The sequence below is a fragment of the Fopius arisanus genome, unplaced genomic scaffold (assembly GCF_000806365.1).
Source record: "Fopius arisanus strain USDA-PBARC FA_bdor unplaced genomic scaffold, ASM80636v1 scaffold00082, whole genome shotgun sequence".
Classification (NCBI taxonomy): domain Eukaryota; kingdom Metazoa; phylum Arthropoda; class Insecta; order Hymenoptera; family Braconidae; genus Fopius; species Fopius arisanus.
This window is the reverse complement of record NW_011887821.1, coordinates 438,263-459,907: the sequence shown is the minus strand read 5'-3', so window position 1 is coordinate 459,907 and position 21,645 is coordinate 438,263. Positions and strand designations below refer to the sequence as shown.

The 21,645-nt window shown below is 38.3% G+C and overlaps 3 protein-coding genes across 5 annotated transcripts in view; 2 read left to right on the top strand and 1 right to left on the bottom strand.

The window, feature by feature from the left end:
• Positions 1-16,675, top strand: part of RASSF8 (ras association domain-containing protein 8) — a 57,872-nt gene extending 41,197 nt beyond the window's left edge. For both annotated transcript variants that reach the window (XM_011311084.1, XM_011311083.1), the window contains exon 7: positions 15,997-16,675. In XM_011311084.1, coding sequence (XP_011309386.1) covers positions 15,997-16,545 — 549 coding nt within the window. In that variant the 3' untranslated portion in view covers positions 16,546-16,675. The remainder of the gene's footprint in view (positions 1-15,996) is intronic.
• On the top strand, positions 10,688-12,128 carry LOC105270255 (uncharacterized). Of its 2 annotated transcripts, XM_011311082.1 has the most exons (4): positions 10,688-10,733; positions 11,530-11,694; positions 11,778-11,853; positions 12,015-12,128. In XM_011311082.1, the coding sequence occupies exons 2-4, from the start codon at positions 11,535-11,537 to the stop codon at positions 12,079-12,081; spliced, it is 303 nt and encodes a 100-aa protein (XP_011309384.1). In that variant the 5' UTR covers positions 10,688-10,733; positions 11,530-11,534; the 3' UTR covers positions 12,082-12,128. The 2 variants fall into 2 exon arrangements, with proteins under 2 accessions (XP_011309384.1, XP_011309382.1); XM_011311080.1 differs by having other exon boundaries at positions 11,778-12,128.
• Positions 16,676-20,415: 3,740 nt separating the features above from the next.
• LOC105270254 (uncharacterized) lies at positions 20,416-21,343 on the bottom strand. The gene is made up of 3 exons (XM_011311079.1): positions 21,040-21,343; positions 20,749-20,949; positions 20,416-20,672 (listed from the first exon to the last, which is right to left on the bottom strand). Exons 1-3 carry the CDS (start codon positions 21,148-21,150, stop codon positions 20,520-20,522), a joined length of 465 nt encoding a protein of 154 aa, XP_011309381.1. The 5' UTR covers positions 21,151-21,343; the 3' UTR covers positions 20,416-20,519.
• Between the last annotated feature and the right edge of the window lie 302 nt (positions 21,344-21,645).

Here is a 21,645-nt window from a genome sequence, read left to right as displayed (position 1 = left end):
TCACACTCGAGCACGACAGCCACACCGACGTACTGCCGCTTAACGCGGCAGCGTCATTGGCTGTCCTGTTTACCCCAGTATCTCCGGAGGGGTGCTTCCGATCCAAAAGTGGTAAAGGACTTTTTGGGTCAGACTCACCCCCTGTACATGCCGGTTAATTATCGGCACGTACTTCTGGGACACCCTGTATATCATATTACTGACTGAAATAAATTGAAATGATATTTCATGACTGATGCAAAACGAGCGTGAAAGATACAACTACCTTGATAAAACGAATATTTCATTGATTTCTGTTTTCATACTAACTTCATCACGTAATCTTTTCCATCCGGAAGTTTATAAATTTCCAGTGGCCCATAATAAACCAAATTCTTCTGATAGATAATAGCCCATTCCATGGAATTTTCTACTTCAAAGGCTTGTATATGTGGCAGAAATTAAAGTATGTTTAAATACGTTCCCAAAAATAGTACATTTCCTTCATTCCACATAACGTAGACAATTTTTATAAATTGTTTCTCGTCATACATTGAATCAATTCACAAACACATTTTTTCTTCATAATAAGTTCCATAAACTTTAACCCATGAAAAAACAGAGCAATTTGTCAATACATCACTCGTAAGTATTTTTTGGAATTCTTGAAATCTATCAACTTCTTCCAAGTTGTTCGTAATGAGTTTACCCCATTCGAGATTGTCAGAGAAACCTTTATCAGTAAATAATCGAAAAGATAATTGTAACTAATTTTTCATGGCCAATGTGTGCGCTGCATTTGTACGTGAAGTTGTTCTTTTTGCTGTTTCTTTTAAATTTTTGTGATAACCTTCGCACCGTATGGTTGCATAATATTTTAAAGGTCCAAATAATTTAATCAATCGTGTGTAGTGAGTCGAAAAATGAAGTTTAGGTGTAAGATGAGTATTAAAAATGTCCACATACAGTAGATGATGTTTTGAAACAGTAGTGTTTAACTCAGATAGTGTGTGGTCGTTTTGACGGGTATTGGAAGTCATCAGTGTTATTGTGCGATGTAGTAAATATAACTGCCATGCCCCGTTGTCACCTGGTACAAAATCCCCAATATAAAATACTAAATATCTAATAAATGTATTCATTTCTGCAGCAGACATAGACAGTAGTTTAGAGGTAAAAATGTATGGCTTAATTTCAGGAGGTTTATTTAATCCATTTATAAGTGAAGCATTTCATTTGATAATTTAATGTTTTTAAAGAGAAAAATTTATTCTCTATTATGAGACTATGTAAAATCTTTCCCATTACTGCTCGACTACCTCCTTCCAAAATGTCATGGGTTATATCAACAGACATGTTTTCAATACAATGATAACTTGGGATTACGTTAAATACACACTCCTGTTCCATTACATTATTACCCGTCAAAACATTCTGAGAGTAATTAGCAATTGTTCTTAATAAATTAGGATTCTCTAAATCTGCTCTACGGAGGTCAGCTTTCTTCATACAACATATACGACATGGATTCTCCCCGTTAAAATTACTTGAAAACCCCAGTACGGAATTCTGGCCTAAATTATCCCCTAAGATGCTCATTAGTACAAAGTACACCTGGACCTCTTTACTCACCAATTTTACGTGCATTCCTTTAGTTTCTAGCTCAATGAGCTGTTTAATGACTTTCGAGAAGATGGTATTGTGTAGTTGACCGAGGAATATATTTTGCAACTGACCAGAAAATTTGCTAGGAATTCCAAGTATGGAAAAATATACTCCGCCTAATTTATGCAATCTCCTATGCGATCCTAAAGCATTGTTTATCTCCAAATCATCTGCATAAACGACTAGAGGTAGAACAATTTTTTTTTCAAATTTATGTTCAATTTTTTTCCAAATTTCTCGTTGCACTGGTGATATTAAATCGGTTGAAAGTTTACATTCCTGCACATGTGATAAGATGGTATCAAGAACATTTGGAAGAGACAAAAATTTTTCTAACAATACTAACATATCGATAAATTCTATTTTAATATTCTTTAAAGTGAGACTTTGCGCAGAATTTTGACGAGTTGAATCTAAGACAATTTCAATAGGGTAAGATTGAGGTGGAATAAAATGATCAGAATTTTCAAAAACTTTTATTGCTCGGTATTCAGTACGAAATTGAGAAAACCAACCCTTCAAAGTATCACAAATTGCATTGAAATTAGAAAATGAATTAGAATTTATCAAAAGAGGTTGAAATTGTGACAGAATAGAAAAGGTTAAAGAGCTCGTGTTTTGGATAATTGTAATTGCTGAAGATCTGCATAGATTGCCGTCATTAAATAATTTCGGAGAGAATGTGGTAATGGAACTGAGTAGATCTTCGTGACATTTAGCAAAATCAAGTAACTGATCAGGTATTTTATCGTCAATAATACATTCAGAACTTCTATTATCTGAAAGAACTGATTGTTCTGAGTAGAATTTTCGTTTTTTGAGGATTTTCTCACTCTGGTTCGACTGTGGAGCATCAGGAGAATGCGTAGCTTGCTTTGAATGGGAGAGCTTGAGATGCTGATATAAGCCGTACACGTCATTCAAAATTCTTGTACAGTGACAACAATTAAGTCTAGAGAGAAATACCTTTTGTGCTGCGATCTTACATGGAATAAAAATTTCGTATTTGATACTTGCTCTTCACAATGCGAACATTTATGTTCCATTTTGGAGAATTACAAGACCCGAATGGTGTAGAAAATGTTAATATTTTCAAAAATTCGGAGAAATTTGGAGAATTGTTTGAAAAAAACTCATAATTTTTTTAAGTGAACTTTTGCATCATTAACTTTCGAACTTAGATCACTACTGCTAACGTATTTCCATGATGATATTTTGCTAGGACTTTGGCCATTGTGGGGACCTTAAAATCGGCGTGAGTTCTGAATTGATACAGACCTCTCTGAATGAGTAGCCAGATGTGTCGACTATGGTAGGGGTAATGAGCATCGAGGGTATGAAAGATTTTGAAGCATATATCGCACTGTCAACGGGGTAAATGAAATCGTCTAGAGTCACGAAGAATTTCGTAGGTGACGTTATATGACTTCCAACGATGATCAGATAGGGTTGAGCATGCTGTCTACCAGCATTTGCGATTTTTTGCTCTTTCGCAGCTGTGATGTCATCTTCACGCTGTAAATTTCAAGGATCAATATTTTGAAAATTTACCGATGATTTATTACTGAAGGAATTCTGGAGATATTTACCAAAACGTGTATGAGTATACTGTCCTTGGTTTCTGGGATGGATGTTCTCTTATAATTTGATGAGGTTCCAGCTCGGTCCCCATTGGAGTTATTAGGATTATTAGAGGTGTCGACGAGAACTCTACCTTTGGGTGCAAAAAGGTGATTCAACACCATCAGCTGACATAAGACTTGCCCGTCACTTGATGTAGACTCCAAATGGATTAACTTCAATAAGCCTGTCCCAACCTCGTCTATTTTCTTGTCCATACACGTTTCTCGAACAGCTCGAAAAAAATCATCCCAATATTGGAGACGCTCCTCCTTAACAATCCCCAAGGCTTCGAAATCAATATTAAATAACACTGGTGCAATCGGAAATTTCAGCACGGGCCAGCCTTCCAATACATCTGTAACAAGGGGATGACTTTCTACAGCGAGTCACTTTTTGCGATAGTCAAATGTATTTTTCCAATGTCCTACCACTTCATCAGATATTTGGACTTACGTTCTTAATGCCTTCAAGCCGTCTTGGTTTGTTGGTTCTTGATCCTCAGCACTTGGTCTCATGACTGATTGTCCACCCTGTTGCTTACTGGACCGTTTTTTGACAAGTCTAGTGCAGACAGAATACTGCGTTTGTTTATTTTTGAATTTGTCATAAATTTTTCCAGTTGCTGGCTGTCCATTCACTGGGGGTGCATAATAAGTTTCCTTCACTTCTCCCTTATACAATAAGGTTATATTCACAGCAGTTCTATCGAAATGTAGAAATTAAAAATTGATTATTAGAAATAAATTAGAATGATAATTCGTTTTCAAATTAGCCTTACTGATATCGTTGAGAGCACCCACTGATTTTAACCTATTTCTAGTAAAAAATTCTGAGCTCTCCAATGGAATAAAAAACCTTTGAAAAATATGGGGAACCGAGTAAAGTCAACGTTTTTTTTTTGCTTCGAACGGCGATTTTTCATCGGAAAAATCAATTCAGGCTAATGGTAAGCTCAAATTATTAAGGATTGTTTTTTTTTGTGCATGGCACATCAAAAAAATTGACGATTCAAAAATCTTGAGGCTAGAAATGACTGCAGGGTTTTGTAGAATATCTCAAATACCTTTAAACACTGCGAAGTAAATGATTAACTGTGACCTCTGCAATGATACTTTGGTCACATGATCTTAATGTTTCTGTTCTGTTGAACCATATGGTCGAACACCAGGAATCGAAATGGGCGTGCAATGCAATTTTGAGTTTATTCACGGTTATCAAATTGAATAATTCTTTCCTGTGATCAATTAACTTTTCACCTGAGTTACGATCGTCGTTAGGATCCTCGATCTCAATTTGTTCCTTAGCTAAGTCCTAGAAATGGAAAGTCCTTTCCTCACTTCGTTCGGTTAGAAACGTCACTTTCGCCGCATATCGACAGAAAAATCGTATGCATCCCTCGGGAGGATAATCAGACAAGCATATCCCACGTGCATACCACCCTCGCCTTCGGCTCAATTATATTATAGAATTGTATTACGAAGTCTCGTTCTCGATGATAGTTATATATTGTAGTTCTTCAGGGTCATTCGAGCTATGGGTGATAATTCACTCCAGTACGCAATAAACTTATTTATTTGGTGTTTCTTGATATATATATCTTAAAATTGAACTTATAATTACTAAAATACAGCTAGAGCAAAATTATCATTTTGTGGTTAAATGGGTCTGTTATAATATTTAGCGAACGTCTCTGAACCTGGAGCCCACCCAGCAGTTCGTCTAATAGCGTCTATATCTACGCCACGATTGCGAGCAGCTGATGTTGTTGCATGTCTTGTGCTGTGTGCAGAAAAAAAGCTCCGAGTTCACACCTCCTTTCGTTAAAGCAGATTTAATCCAATGACCTATAGTTTGAGGGGAGGCAGGACCGTGTGGTCTAACTGTCGTAACAAATAATCTTTTTGTGTCACTATCTCTTAATTCTCTAGTAATGTTCACGTACTCCAAAACCGCGGATGCTACACACACACCTGGTCTATCCCTGAAGAAAGGCAGTATTAGATCCGGTTGGCATGCTCCTCGTTTGGACGTTTTTATTGGATCTGGTACTTTTATGTTTATATATTCTGCATTGATAACGATATTATCGATATTTATGAGAGACATTGTCTGTAGTCTATGGGCTGTAGCTAGGGCCAGAAGTGTTGCTACTTTTTCTGTTACTTCCTTTAGTTTCAGTTTACTGAGAGGATGTAGTTTTTCAAGATACTGCAACACTGGAGTCACATCCCAAGTGGAGGAGTATCTGTGCTTACGTGGCTTCTCCTTGGACACACCTCTCAAAAATCGAGAAATCAAACCATCCTCGTTGATGTCATACACGGAAATGAGCGAGATAGCAGAACGAAAAGTATTAATTGTCCCATGACACACTCCTGTCTTGAATTTCCAATTCAAAAATCTAATGATGTCGCTGGATTTAGCATTAAAGAGGTCTAATTTGTTTATATGAGCGTAAGTCCACCACGCCTTTAAAGCACCTTCATACTGTTCAATTGTTGAATCTGTATTGGCATTTATCATGGTCTCTATCGAATCTTTATGGACACCTCTCTGTAAATAGCTGGAGCGGATAATTTCCCTGCCACCAATGAAAGGTGGGATGATAATGCATGAGTTTGTCTGAAAGGAGAAGATAAAAGAGACGGGTCAGGCTTGAAGATAATCGGCGGTTCCATAAGTAGGGACATGAAAAGTGCGTATCACGGCTGTGTGGGCCACAGAGGTACAATTAATACTCCTTCTACATTTTCATTAACAATCTTTCTAAGTGTTTTGAGGATAACTGAGAAGGGAGGAAATCCATAAAAATATTCGTTTCGCCATGATTTTGTAAAAGCGTCCACGGCCTCCGCTGCTGGATCAGGTAATCGAGAGTAAAATCTTTCACAATTTCTATTGATTCTAGAAGCAAATAAATCGATAGAGAATGGACCGAAATGGTTGACGACGCAGGCGAAAACTTTGGAAGATATCTTCCATTCTGTATCTATATTAGAATAGCGAGATGCCGCATCTGCTTCTACATTGTCAGCTGATCGAATGTATGAAGCCCTTAATCGAATTTTCCTTTTCTCACACCATTCCCAAATCTCGCGTGAAAGTTCACTCAAATGGGGATATTGGATCCATCCGGTCTTATTCACATATGCAATGGCTGTCGTATTATCTAATCGAAGTAATATTTCACATTCAAATAGATCTGATGCGAAACATTTTAAAGCAAAGAAGGCAGCCTGTAACTCAAGGAAATTGATGTGTTTCTTACTTTCTTCCACGTCCCAAAAACCGAAAGTACTCTGGCCATCATAGAAACATCCCCAACCTGTCAGTGAAGAATCGGAGAAAATTTCTCGTGAAAAATCGTAAGTTTTTATGGGATTTGAAGCAATTAACGCATTGGCTTGCCACAAATCAATATCTTCTTTGATCTTCTCTCTGAGAAGAATATTTCCTTCATAGTCTCCTCCATTTATCCTTAAGGCTAGAAATTTTTCTCGTTCCAATCTTTTGGTGTGAAGTAAACCATATGCAACTGCAGGGCACGCCGCTGCTAGAATTCCTAGGGAGCTTGCGAAAACTCGGACTTTGTATCTATTGCCCACTGTGAAGTGGTTACATAAATCGACAATTTGATACCTCTTGATTTCCGGAAGATTTAGTGTGAATTTTTGAGAATCAAAAATGAAACCGAGAAACTTGCATCTTCGCTGGCAGACAAACAGCTTTTCTTGAAGTTTATGAGAAAACCTAGCTTTTCTAATAATTCTAAACCTTCTTTTATATTTCGTTCGCACGAAACTTTCGAATTACTGAGGAAAAGGAAATCATCCAAGTAGACGACCGCGAATATGCCTTTAGTTCTTAATATGTTAATAATTGGTTTCATAATTTTGGTAAAAATGAAAGGGCTAATTGATAACCCAAAAGGCAAGCAGCAAAATTGGAAAAGTCTCTCTTTGAATTCGAATCTCAAAAATTTTTTAAAGTTTTCATGCATTGGTACAACAAAATACGCATCTTCCAAGTCTAATGTTGCCATGAAATCACCCTTTGAAATCAAACTCAAGACAACCTTGGTATCTTCTAATTTAAAGTGAGGAGCCTTTATAAACTTGTTCAATTTCTTCAAGTTAAATATAAAACGAAGAGACCCATCCGGTTTAGGGGTGAGGAAGAAAGTAGAAACGAACTGGCCTTTACATGGAGTACAAGGTTCAATTGCACCTTTTAACAATAATTTTTCAATCTCTAGCTGAATCATTTTCTCTTCTCTTTCGGGAAATATTCGTGCTTTTGTTGGAGACTCCTGTATTGGAGTTGTTATGAATTGGATATTGAATCCTCTCAAACAATTTAAAATAAATTTATCTTCTGTAATTTTTTCCCAGTTCTGTCTGAAGTGGGAAAGTCTGCCTGCTATTTTCATTACCTGTTTTATTTCCTGGAGGACGACTGGGTCATCGTCTGAGGAGTAGTCTTGGGTGGATTTTGTGGTGCGTTTGGTGATGGGCCCTGGAAAGAGCCCCGGGGAGTTCTCTGGAAAGATCTCTTCTTCATCTTGATGAAACGTGGTTTTGAAAATGCCCTGTCTGCTTGTAGGCCGCAGACGGGTATTTTGAGTTTCCCTGATCCTGAGATTTGAATGAATCTTTTTTGGATTTATCTTTGATTTGAGCACATGCCTTTTCAATTTCCTTGGCATTTTTTACTTTGTCCGCAAGGTTCTCACCGTACAGCCAATCCTCTGAGATCATGTCTTCAACCGCTGGTTTTATGCTCTTATCCATTTGTGGAGTGATGAAGGGCTTACGGGCGACTGATTGCTGGTGAAAGACGTCTGACATCATTTGACCAGCATGACTCAGATAATCCGTGCGAATTTCCTGATCTATTCCTTCTTCAGGAGGATCAACAATCATCGATAGTGCGGCCTCCAAGGCTGCCAAAGCTGTGCCTACACAGTTTTGAGTATCGACAAAATGCTGGTCTCTCTTCTTGGCAATGTCGGTAAGCATTGGAACAAGCTCGAGGTTTAATTTTGGAGCTTCCAGATGTAACTCATTTTTTCTGTTGTAAAGTCCCAAGATTTCAGAGTTATTCTTCTCAGGGAGTCCATGTTTAATCCACTTTCCCCATGTATTAGTCAATTCCGGGTGATATTTCACCTTTTTGAAATTAGAGTCATTAATATCAACCCCCAAAGCCTTGAGTACCGTATCCCTGGGATTATTCCCTGGTTGAGACTCCTCGGTGAGATTCCCTGACTCATAAGCCTTGTCATCAACTTGTGGAAGATTTACAAATTCTTCTCTATTCTCTTTATTCTCATCTGCAAGGGGAATAAAAAAAAAAAGAGAAAGAAGAATTATAGAAGAGAAGATGACTAGGGGACACTTATTGTGTGCGATGTGTTGATTTTTCTTGTTGAACTCTACAATCGCAAAAACCCCTGCCAGGCTCGTATGGACCCATGGCTCTCTACCCTCGTGTGGAATGGTAGAGCTATTGGCTTTGTGATCAGTGATATCCATAAAAGTTATTTTTCTTACCTTTCTGGATTATAGAATCATTACCTCTTTGTTGAACTGGTGAATTTTCTCTTTTAGACTTCGCCAGGGATTCTACAATCGATGTGAGGTTGGAAATCTGCTCTTGTAATTTATCGTATCTTCCGTCATCTCTGTTTCTGTGATGACTTTTCCTAGATCTTGAGCGTGATCTTGATCATTTTTCTTACGATCTGACATCCGGATTGTTTAAATTATTTATTTTCTGAGTGTAACGACGGAAAAACGTGTTGCCGCGTCGACACAACAAAACAATATGAAGTTGGCGATAAGAGGACACCAGGAGGAGATGGGCCGGTTTCAAATCTTATCCTTACTCTAAAAACGTTGTGATGTGAGCATGACAAGCATGACTACAATATATAACTATCATCGAGAACGAGACTTCGTAATATAATTCTACTTGGAGGCTACGATAAAAATGGTGTCTAACGTTCGATTGAATCTAGTGTAGCTATATTTCTCACACTAATAATATATTTGAATATATATCACTTAAGCAAAATGAATATTTCTTTCAAATATGTATAGAATTTATATGAAGTAGAAATCAATTGACATTTTTTATAACTTTTCAAGACAATTCTGGCAAATTTCATATCTAAAATTAAGCAAAACTTGAAAAAATAATTTTACTATATTTGGATTGTTTTTCGATGCAATAGCAAAATGCAGGAGGTAATTTTTTTACACAACAGTGCAATCACCGTATGCTTAATGACTGCAAACCTTTAATTCATAGTAAATAGTTTATGAGTTTTTCATGGGTATTAATTGTATACTCAATACAAACATACCCTTTCAATCCACCATGCACTCCATCTCTCTTCAAATGTAAGGCGATCAAGCATGCGGGGAATTAATTCTTTGATCGTTAATGGAGTTAATTTTGCGAGCGAAGTTTGATCAACGAAACCATTTTGTATTAAAAAAGGGGATTAAATGATAGAATTTTTCGTCTAAGCCGAAAATGAAAACTACATATTCCAATTATAAATAAACGAAGTGAAAATTCAAGCGAGTGTTCGAAGTAAAACAAATGCGAACAGTTTTTTTTCCTTTCTCCTTTTCATACTCCTCAACAACGAATTCTCGGAATTGGGAGAACTCAAGCTCTAGCCCCATGGTCAAGAAATATCAACTGTTTTTTCGTCGAACTGCCGAATAGGTTTTTGTTTCCCTAAAAATGGATCGTATTCTCCGAACTAAACATTTATTATTTTCACAAATTAATCATTATTCATCACGGTTCATTTCTCGCATTGTTTTCGCATAGCCAATATGAAATAAATAAAATAAGATCCGGGCAATCTACGAGAAATAATGTAAGAGTTCCAATAACTTTCTAGCCTGGAATGGCAGATGGGTCACTTAAAAATCTAAAATTAATAAATTACTTGTGCTTACCCTCAAATACTGTGACGTATTTTACCAAATCCCATTGATGAAGGAGCGTTGCAATTTCAGTTTGCTCCATTCCAGATCGATTCAATAGTCAGTGTATACTGTCCAAAGACTGAGGGCACACTGTGAGATATCGGTCTGCGTTCCCCAATATACGTTTTTTTGTTACGGCCGGACCGTCTCGGCCGATTACGCCAAATCAAACGATTGTCATTCTGGTGACAAACTATAATTTGATTGAGTGAAACACGATGTTTCTCGCGATAGATCATATAGTGTCATGAGTCCAGGTCGACGGTTCTAATGGGTCTTCGTAGAATAATTCGTTTTATGAGAAACTATTTTATATTTCGTGCCAGAAAAAAAATTCTTGCATAAAACGCTACTAAAACGTCTATATGGACTGTTTCGAAAAAATCCCAGCATTCATCGTTGAGCGGTCGACGAAACCACAGTCGCAGTTGTGAGAGCTGAAGCTACGAAGAGTCGGGTGTAAGTAGCATACATTTTATTTTTCTTATTATTGTTATTAGAGTTAGTATACGGATTTTGAAATAGGTACCGATTTTGAAACCCATCTGCATGTTTTATTGATTATTCGCATTGTTTCATATGATAGCCGTAATGAATTAAATTCAAGTAGAACTACAGAATATTTATAGCTCCAAAAAATTCCCACGAGGTTCCCCTTGAATTCCTTACAAAGAAAGCGGTTTAGTAAATTGACTTAAATCTCGAAACTTCTGAGATGTATACAAAAATGTCAACTCCACATTTTTTCACCAACGTCATTTTACCACTGTAAACTAAACATTTATTAATGAAAAAATAGCTCAGAAATGTGCACACTAAATTAAAAATGATATGTATGAAGATACGAATCTCAATATTCATTCATTCGAGCTCAAGTTTGACCGGAAGGAATCTATTCTCAAGAGAAGAAAACTGTTTCTTCTGGCAAATAAGGGTTTCTTTCGGTTAAAGAAGCGCAATCATTGACTCAAGAATAGCAAGAGATTTGCGTCACGAAATAATTGGTTTCAATGTTCATCGGTTTTGGAGAGTAAACGAAAAAAAAATTATTGATTAAACTCAGGATGTATTTATACAATCTAGGGAATCTGAACATTCTTCTGCATTTTTATTTTAATCTGTTTTTTTCCTTCAATTCTAATAAATAAAAATTTTTCAACCGACTTAAGTTTGGAGTATAAAAAAATATTGACTCAAATTTGACTATACTTGAACCCAAAATTTTTCTGATTCGAACTAAAACTTCTTCTTACAGGGATTATGGCTTTATCTGCATTTGATCAAGAATTATTGTCGCTTATAAGCGAGTATGACATTATTTGGCGAGAAGATGCTTCAATGGATACTGGATTTTGGGTGGATGCTGCGTTTCAGCAAGTTGTACTGATCCTGAGTATCGACTGCAGCGAGCGTTTTCCGAGTAATAAATGATTCTAGGATGAAGCCTAATTTGTATGGGAAATTCATGATTTTATATATAAAATTGCAATTTTCTTTTTGCAGACGAATATCTTTTCTTTGCTTACGTCAAACAAAGATGGGAAGAATTATTGACATGGCGATATAATCATTACAAAATGTATGTTCATACCAATGATTCACGTCCATCACCATCTGAGTCTAACCTCTGGAATGCCATGGCATTCCTTCCTGCAGTGCAACAATAGACCTATCTTGATTATGTAACGTCTTGTCAAAGTAAACAGAAGAATTATCTTAAAATGCTTTTTATCGTTACAGATTAAGGATCCGGCTAGCATCCACGACAATCGTCGATTGTAACTCAGCCTCCCAGATTATGGAATGAGACTAAATATTATTTACCAGAATTTGTGGCATGATTCATGATTAATTACAAGGAATATTGAAATAATAATACAAAATGTGAAAACTTGTTGTTCACTTTTATTGTTCTGATCTAAAGTCAATGATGATAGTATCAAATTATAAATTAGAATTCTCAGAAGTAAATAAGACTCTTCACATTCTTGTGTTCACTCCGGCAGTGATTTCGTCGCAAATCTTTAAAAAAATGGACCCAAGCAGTCGATCACTTCAATTACCGTAACACCTGAAGCGCACCTTGAGTCCCATCCGCTCCCATCCTCTCTCATCATTTAATGTGCGATTGCTGGGAGTGAAGCGTTTTCCTTCTTTGAAGTACCGTACAGTTTGAACTAAGAAAATCCGTCCTTCCAGGAAGAATATTTTTTTTTACAGGAAGAATTTCCTTTCTTCACCGATCTGATCAAGTTTACAACGAAAATGTCACTTCGAGTATATATTTATCAATTTGCAAATAAGAAAAAGAGGGTTCATGCAGTCTATCGATTGCTGGTCTCAAAAACGTTTTGTTTTCCCACAAGATGAGACTTCAATATCGCTTGGAATTTCCTATTATAGAAGTTTGAATTTAATACTCAGTAGATTTAGGTGAAACTATAATATTCTTATGAGAAACTATTTTTTTGATCAGATCCCTCTTTAGAGCAAATTTCTTCCCAAAATAGTTTTATTTTCCCCTAACTCCAATTCAAGTTCCTCAGAAACTCAACCAGTTTTGGCAGAAATTTCAGACTCAATGAGTTGTTCCCAAACCCGATTGTCTTTCCCGTAAACTCAGAGTGTTATCCCAAAGACAGAATTTCTTCTAGCAATCAAAAACGTGATTGAGAGCATATTAATACTCCATATTTTATACACTCGATTGCTTCTAGCATGAATAAGTTTAACAGAATCCACGGATAGTTCGGTTCAAAATTAATCAATTTTCGGTCAAGAAAATTCGACGCCAAGAACGGTCCGGTTTGAGCCAAACTCGACGACGTTCCTAGGAAATCAGTTTTTCGCTCAGTGTGGTTGACGAGAATTATCCTGAGCTGGACTCTCGGGATGATGCATGTATTGGGAAAAAGAGATGGTTTTGCCGAATTGATCTCTCCTTGGAGGATCAACTAGACAACAAGCAGGAAACCACTTTGAAGAGATCGGGTGCAGATGACGGCTTGATTTCCGCTGAATAATTGCAGACGACCTGATATAACCAGAAGATTTGAGCTGTCCACTAAAACTAGAGGTCAGTCGTTGCAATAGAGTCATCCCGTAAAGCTGCTTCCTCAAAGACGGATCTAGAAGAGTCGAGTGAACTAACAGACTGCCACCGGAAACTAATCCAGGCTAGCAGATTTCGTAGAAATAATTCAGACGAGCTGGCTTAACGAGAAGAGTCAAGCTGTACATCAGACTAGGGCCAGTAATCCCGTCACAGAGTGGTCCCGCAGAGCTGATTCCTTGTAGACGGATTTTGGAGAACCAGCTGGATAACGTGCATGGTACCACTGTTAAAGATTTTGATCGGAAGAATCAATTTAGACTGCTCTGATTTGACGAAAAACCGTCCTTTATATAGGGATTTGACGTGGCTCCCCTACGACCGTTAGCGTATTGATGTTTCGCCATCCACCGTTTTCAGGTGTGGTGCGAGGCATCTTCATATGTTTAACAGTGCATTTAGACGGGATCTTTCTGGAGGGAGTGCCCTGATATTGGTCTCACCCCCTTTTTCTTCAGGTATCGGAGAAGTTTTTGAGAAAAAGACGGGACGATCGCGCATCGTCCCTTCTTTAATTAATGTTCTTCTAATGTCAATAGTACTATACTTACGCATTTTTGTGACGTTTACGGCCCATGCAGTGTGGGAGTTCTTCGGCGATTGATAACTATTGTTAATTAGAAAACTCCCGTGTCAAATGGCATGGAACCTTTGAGACTGGAGACCGGTTTGGATGACAAGAAATCATCTGTTGAATTGTGCAGATTCCTGGAAGCTTTCTCATAACTTTCATTTGATATGGGGTGCTGGGTTGACGTCATGATTCCGGCCAACCCCCTGTAACCAACGGGGGGAGGTCCTCGTGGTAAACGTACGCCCTATTGGCTCGCCTTTTCTTTTGTGGATATCGGGGAACCCGTAGTTGTGGTGGTCCATTTCTCGATTCTAGCCTACATCTTTGATGCGCTGGGGCTGCTCTAATCTGCTATCGCCATTTGAGGGTTGGTTACGTCACTAGCTCCCCGTGTTCAATAGGGGAAAGAAAAGAAGTGAAAAAGATCTGTTTAGAAATATATTTGGGTAATTGTGCGTCTTTTTATAGATAATTCATAGTTTTTGGATGTTCTAATCTTGATGGTGACTTATTAAACGCCTTTCAAGTCATAATTACGACCACTAGAACATCTTTCTCGTAGGCCCTTTTATTGTGGTTACCTCGTATAATCCCTATTGAAGCTGGACATACCGACATTCCACATTATTATGCGGGGTTTTGCCCCAACCTTTATCTTTTTTTTTGTTATACGAAGTTTTTCCCTGATATGTAAAAGCTTAACCGTAGTAAGCTGCGACGTCCGCACCAAAAATATCGCCATCTGTTCTGACGCAACCAGTTGACTGGAGATAACCACTCCCGATAATAAAGCTCAACTGCTAAAAGCAAAGTCGGACCAAAATCCCGCCTATTTTGTTCAGTAAGATCTGATGGAAATTAAACTTGCGAGGAATGACAATCACTAGACTACTTAGGAGCTCTTCGTTTGTCAGTTCGCTCAAATATCCTATGGTTCACAAACATGTAGTATGTTGAGAAAATCAGTAGTGGGGTAAGCTAACGTGGAACTCCGTTTTGGATAAACTGATCATGCATTCCTGAGTTGTGACATCAGTGAGGTATTGAAATTTATGAAATCCATAAATGTTCTTAAAAAAAATACGTATTACACTCGGCTGAAAAGCCTTGTGAATTGATTTTTCCGGAGGGAAAGTTGAGGTTATGTCGGAGGAATTGGAATGAGACAGCGGAAAAAAAGATAATGAATTGCTGAATCTTCTTGGATTGTCGAGTTGTGGTTTTTCCAATCTCTTCCAATGAGATACTTATTTTGGCAGTTCTATCAATAAAAAGTTGGATACAGAATTTGTCTGGCGTGAGCTAGCCAATGCCTCGTCGTGGCCTTTAATTTTTAGATAGAAATTCATGAGTTTTCAGTGGCAGTGAGATAAGAATTTCAGATTTTGCTTTCATTTTCAATGGAACCAGAGTATTCAGGAATTTCTCAATTGTATCTTAACTCAATTTCATTTCTATTGTGCTTTCCCTTTTAATTTGGAAGTAGTATAAGCTACCTATTCCCGTCTGCACTCCTTGAAATTTTCAGTTAGAATAACGAAATACGAATGCATTGAGTAGAAGTAAAAACTGGGAATATGCTAGTGAAAAATTAAAAAATTACTTTTCACAAGTATCAAAGAAATTTGTTGAAATTAAATGAAATACTCTATGAGAAGTGCCAGCAATAGCCACGCGAGTGGTGTGTGACACCGGCAACCATGCAAGCTAAGCAACGTTTAGTTCGGTTAGTAGTTAGATGGGTGTCTGCTTAGTTACACCTCGGCGTGGACACTATCAGCATTAGGCACGGATGTAGAGAACTGCTATCTTCACCGAGTCAATGCGACTGATGACCATAGCAGAATACTAGGAAAATTATACATTTTTTTGATCAGATGAAATAATTTTTACAAGTATATTCAGCTTAGTTGCCACCGGTATTTTCCCGACTTTCAATAAGTTATATATTTTTAGGGTACACTCATACCCTCCCAACGCCCATTAAAAGATTGAATCAACGATAACTATTTAATTTTAGAATCAATTTGTTGCAGATAAATGAGTTGGTCCATACCGAAGAAGAAGGCGAGTTAGTCCGCCAGCAAGAGAAAACTTTAAAATCCGAAATAACTCTGTTACGTTCAAAGCTAGCAAATTGTGAGACAGAATTACTCCAATGCAAAAACAAAATTCGTCTAGTAATGGAAGAATTAGCTCTAGAACAACACAGTATGAATCGCGAATCTGACGAACGTATGGTGATGGAGAGGAAAGTCGTCAATGAAATGGAACGGCTGCAGAATGATGTGGAACAAGCTAAACGTTTAGCTGAGCATACTAATCAAGCAGCTGAGGTTCTCAAACAGGAAGTTTCTAAACTCGAGGTTGCGATTGTTGAGAAAAAAATGCAAGTAGAGAGATTGGTTGCCGATATGAAGGAAGCAAATCTGCAGAGTTTAACTGTTGCCTGTCAAGACGAACAGATCAAGCACTTATTAGAAGGAGCCCAAAAGCCAGGAAGTACACGCAAGATGATTGGTTCACCTAGACAACTGGAAACAGCCGTACCCACTAGTAAGAATCCACACGGCGTTTGGGTGTAAATAATCTGAGTTTTATTGCACTCTATACAACTACGTAAAATAAAACATAAAGCTGATCAAATTTCAGATTCTTTGGAAGGTGTATAATGTTTTAATGATTTATTTAACTTGAATAAAAAGTAATATTGTATCGTAAGGTGCTTCTTAATCACATCCTCGACGAATTTCGAAACGTTGACCCGAATGATGATATGAGTCCGAAAGAATAAATACAAATCTGTGTAAAATCTCACTTCATAATACCATGTATAAACAGTACCTGTGAAAACCCAAATTTTTTTCTTTTTTTTAATACTTATTTTACATCGCTTCAAGCCATGACGACACTGATTTAGTAGGCAAGACTGCGCTTGTGGTCGGAATTTGGAGACAGGTGCATTGATTCGACAGACAAGACTGAACTCAAACTCGGAAAAGCTGAACTGTCAAACTGGTACAAAATGACCGAACCGATGGAACTGGTACATAAGAGTTAATTGGTAGTCATCACTGAATATAATGTAATGTGGCACCTGTTGATGATACCACGCCATAAGATTGGAAACCAAAGGGCGATTTCGATGCGTAGCCTATCACAGATATACGGGATTTCTCTATTTTCGTCACTTGGTGGCTATTTCAGCTTGGTCCTCATTTTACGTTACCTTCTCTCTTTTTTGTTGCGGGGGTCTGCTATTCTCCTTTCTCTGAGTACGGCTTTTGTAGCACCCATCTTTTTGTCGGAGTTAATCAAGATATGCGACAGCGTATCGGCCAAGTGGACGTCCCAGACCGATGTTGTCGCCTATAATATACCGGATACAACTGCTCCCCGAATGGGTTTGAATTTTTTGCTTATAACACGACAATTTATCGCGAAATCCGTCCTTAGTTACATTGTAAAAGTTGACTGTGAAATTTATGAAGATATTTTTACTTTCTCGCTCGAATCAGTAAATAAAAATATCCTCCCATAGCAATTATCATAATGTCATATTTCCACAATTTTATTTTCTCTCAGCGTTAGATTCGTCCATCGAAGTTGGAAATGAATATAAAGTCTGTCTCTCTCTCTTTTCCTCATTTTGTCCAGAAACTACAGGAGAGATACTCATGCGTATGAACAGACTTCTGAATGAAAGTCCCGTAGCGAGTGCGCCTGAACTAATTCGGGCTTGGAGTCTGGCAGGGCGCGTATGAGAGCGTCGGTAACAGTGCACAACATAATCCCAGGTACTAATCACTACATAATTGCCAATTATTTACTTTTTTTTCGCCCTACAATGAAAAAAACAAAAAAGAGGGACCAACTGTTTCCTAACTACACGTTTAATTAATAAGAAGGAAATTGATATTTAACTTCAATTGAAATAAATGAACTCACAATAACTTACAATGGACCTTCAAATGGGTTTGTTAGGGATATCTCCCTGGGTTCTTTATTGAATGGAGATAAATCTCCCTACAGTGGGACGATAATAGAATCCGGTGGAGTTTTTAATGGAAAAGAGGTTTATTTAATTATACCAACTCATAATTATCCAGAAGGGAATAATATGAGTACTTTACAGTTTAATTACAAGTTTAATATTGAGTATAACTCAAAATGACGACTGCCTCTCGAATATCGGTAAGTTCACCTTATAGAATGATTAAGCAGGTCATGTTGTGACACTGGTCAGCAGTGTTACACATGCCATGCTGATTCAGTAAAATAATGAGTGAAGCAAGCTGTATTCAACTTCTTCACTTTCAATAAATACACTATTGCTAAAGATTATAATATTATTCTGGGGCATAACAGGTTGAAAAACAAAATTTTAATTATGTGGCGGCAACTAAATGGGGCGGGGGGGGGGGCTACGCTGTGTGCTGTTACAAACACTCTCATACACGGCCTGCCATCTCCGAGAAGTCGACGAGCGAATTAAATAAATCAGTTACTTGGACCCTGTGAATTGTATGCAGGTTATTTGCAGGTCAGGCTTTAGGCTTTTAGCGGTTTTTAGCGTTCCTTCATGAGTTCGCGAAACGCAATGAGCCTCTCGGCCATTTCGCACTCTGCACATGGCAACCGCTTAGTCCATAGGTGTCAATATGTTGGCTCTCTGAGCAAACCCGTAGACCCTTTCTATATCGTCCTTATCAACATACATTACCTTGATGCAAGTGGTCCTGAAGACATCCCAGCGGATCTCATCAAGACCACTGCATCTAGTGTTTAGATGGTGCGGATTCTCCTCTGTTAGTCCGCATTTTGGGCAGGTAGGGTCGCTTTTTTTGCCCATTTTTGCCAAACATGGGGCTAGGGGCTACTGACCAGTGATAATGCCCACTAGAGAGCGGAGTTGTATCCTGTTTAGCCTCACCAGGGTCTCCCTCTCAGCCAGCTTTTTCATACGTTCACGTAGAAGGCTCCAAGGCCTTCCATCAACTTCCATTCGACCCTGACACACTAATACAAGTCATAACCCTTGATCTTTTCCCATGCATTCATCCCACCCTCAACCCCTATTTTTTGCCAATAAATTCATTTCACCCTCAATCCATCAATGTCTCCCATGTACTTATATCATCAACAAACACCAGTTCACCCTGGTAAATTCATCCCATCAACAGCCCCCACTTCACCCTGACACACTCATCCTACCCGCGACCCCTCATTGTTTCCTACTCACTCATCCCACCATCGACCCCCACTACACCCTGACGCTCTCATCCCATGGTCAAACTCCCATTTTTTCGAGTGCACTCTGTCTACCCTCCTAACTTCATTTTTTTCTAATGCACTCATTCGACTTCGCGAATCCATCTAATCATCCTTTGAACCGATCTACATACACCCGTAGAAACAATTTTTTATCACTCCGTCGGCCACCTTAGAAATAGGTTCGTAGGGTAGAAAAATCGGATCGATATTTATAGTTACAGAACGACTTAGAATCATGTCTTGACTCGATATTTAGATACCTGTAGAGACATTTCTTGATGACCCGGTCGGTCATCTTGGAAACTGAGAAGTGAGGGTGGAATAATGGGGTTGAAAATGATCAATAGTGATCGCCTCAGAATCAACCCCTGGTCGGTGATCTTAGAAATGGTTTAGTGAGGGTGAAAAAATGAGGGTTGAAAATTACTGGTACCGATTGGCTCAGAATCATCCGCTAAATCCATGTATATACATCTGAAGAGACATTTTTTGGCCTCGTTGATCGGCTTGAAAATTGTGTGATAAGGCTGGAAAAATGGAGTAGAAATTTATATGTCTCTATGGGGGCCGAGATTTTTCTTTTATGACCGCATGACATCATCCTAAAAGGGATTGGTGAGGGTGGGATAAAGTGCAATGCACTTTTGCGCACATCTCTCCCCCCGCCGCGCTTCCCGCCCCGTGGTCCCGTGATAAAACCCCATTCAAACTCAGTGGCATACGAAATAACCCCATGGAATTTTAAAGTGAAAAAAAAATAATAAAAATTTTCAAGGGCCCTTCAAAGCCCAACTGTTTGATGTTGCCCTTGTTTCCGGTGATTGCCGTAGTTACCCACAGGACGTCTCTTGGGATCAAGCTTCCGGTTTTGGCAACAGAGTGGGCGGGCGCAAAGTCGCTAAAAAAGAAAAAAAATTTCTCAATACCATGAAGAATAGAGTAAGGAGGCCGAACTCTGTATCCTCGGTATTCGATCCGAACCAGACTCGTAAAATGTTGTAGATGGCATTTGAATCGCCCGGTTGCAGGATGATGAGTGGGAGATAGCAGCAGGTGGTGGGACCTATGTACGCAGTTTATAGGATTCACGAAGTCACTCTTTTTTAAATTATAATTTATCAATTAATATAAACTATACAAGATTTGTTTCAATGCAATAGATGTGCAAACGTGATGTGGCAATTGCATGAATCAATTTCTTGGGGACAGATTCTTGGAGTTTCTTGGGTGTATTGGGGTTTGCATTCTCATCGGCGATTTAACGTTTTCCTTAAGCTGTTTGCCTTCATGTTGAGCCCATAGTATCCATCATGCCCAAAGTTGTTGGTGGCATTGAATACGGGAAGATATCAAAAATGTTTGTGGGAGGTGACGGTGAACTGTTGTTTCTAGAGAGATCATGAAGTGGAACATTTGTCGTATGTTCTACGGAGGGAATCTGTAGGAGAATTAAGAGTGAAGGAGTAATTGACGACCATATGAGTGAAATAGATATTTGGTTGCCCCAAACTTACATCTTGATTTGAAACTAAAGGGACTGCCGTAGATTTCAATGTCACTGTGCCACGCTGCATGATGTGTTTGGTTCCATTTGATAAAATAGTTTCATATTTATCTAATATATCCTCTCTAGAAGAATGCAGCTCCCACAAAACCTCAGTATTTTTAGCAACTCGACCGATTACCTCTTCCCATTTTTTTCTCAAAAGAAAATTCTAAAAACAAGACAGATTTTGTAGTACCTCGCCTTCTTCTGTACTGCAATTCCTAGTAGCTCATGTGGAAAAACGAATATTAATACAAACCTGATGTGGAAATTTAAATAAACTTTTATTACGCACTCCACCCGATTTATTGTGTCTTTTATCATTTGCTGTTCCTGATTTACATCCAGGAAATGCACACACCCTCCTCATCTTTGTTCTCACCAATAACTTTCAACTATTTTAGCATGAATGAAAAAACATCTAATCGGCCAACTTAACAATAATAACGCTGCATGAATACAATTTTCAAATCACAACAAAGCCACCAATACATGAAACATCTATTATGTGTATGTGAGACCCGAGCGACGTCAGCGCTATACGGCGATATCTAGAAGAACTACATTCTTTCACCCCTCTGCGTCGCACATTTAGAACATTCTCCCACTACTGTTCGGCCTCCTTACTCTATTCTTCATGCTCAATACGTACCTTAAGGCCCGGGTGGAGGGATTTTTGCCCGACATGTCCCTAGGAAATTCCCTAGAAAAAACGCGTTTTACGGGTAACGAAATGCCAGCCCCTGTAGGCCCTCAAAAAATATAATTGTAGGGTCAATCGACAGATAATTATTTTTGCCGGGCCGGTAATTAGGTCTCAGGGGTGGGAAATTGAGGAATGAGCGTGTAAATTACGTTCAAAGAT

What these genes read in the sequence shown, in the direction of transcription:
- LOC105270255 (XM_011311080.1), top strand. Translation starts at nt 11,535, where the DNA reads ATGGCTTTATCTGCATTTGATCAAGAATTATTGTCGCTTATAAGCGAG. An exon ending in CTGCAGCGAGCGTTTTCCGA is followed by an intron (nt 11,695 to 11,777) that starts GTAATAAATGAT and finishes TTCTTTTTGCAG; the next exon opens with ACGAATATCTTTTCTTTGCT.
- LOC105270254 (XM_011311079.1), bottom strand. Translation starts at nt 21,150, where the DNA reads ATGAGGAGGGTGTGTGCATTTCCTGGATGTAAATCAGGAACAGCAAAT. An exon ending in TATTTAAATTTCCACATCAG is followed by an intron (nt 20,950 to 21,039) that starts GTTTGTATTAAT and finishes TCTTGTTTTTAG; the next exon opens with AATTTTCTTTTGAGAAAAAA. An exon ending in CTTTAGTTTCAAATCAAGAT is followed by an intron (nt 20,673 to 20,748) that starts GTAAGTTTGGGG and finishes ATTCTCCTACAG; the next exon opens with ATTCCCTCCGTAGAACATAC.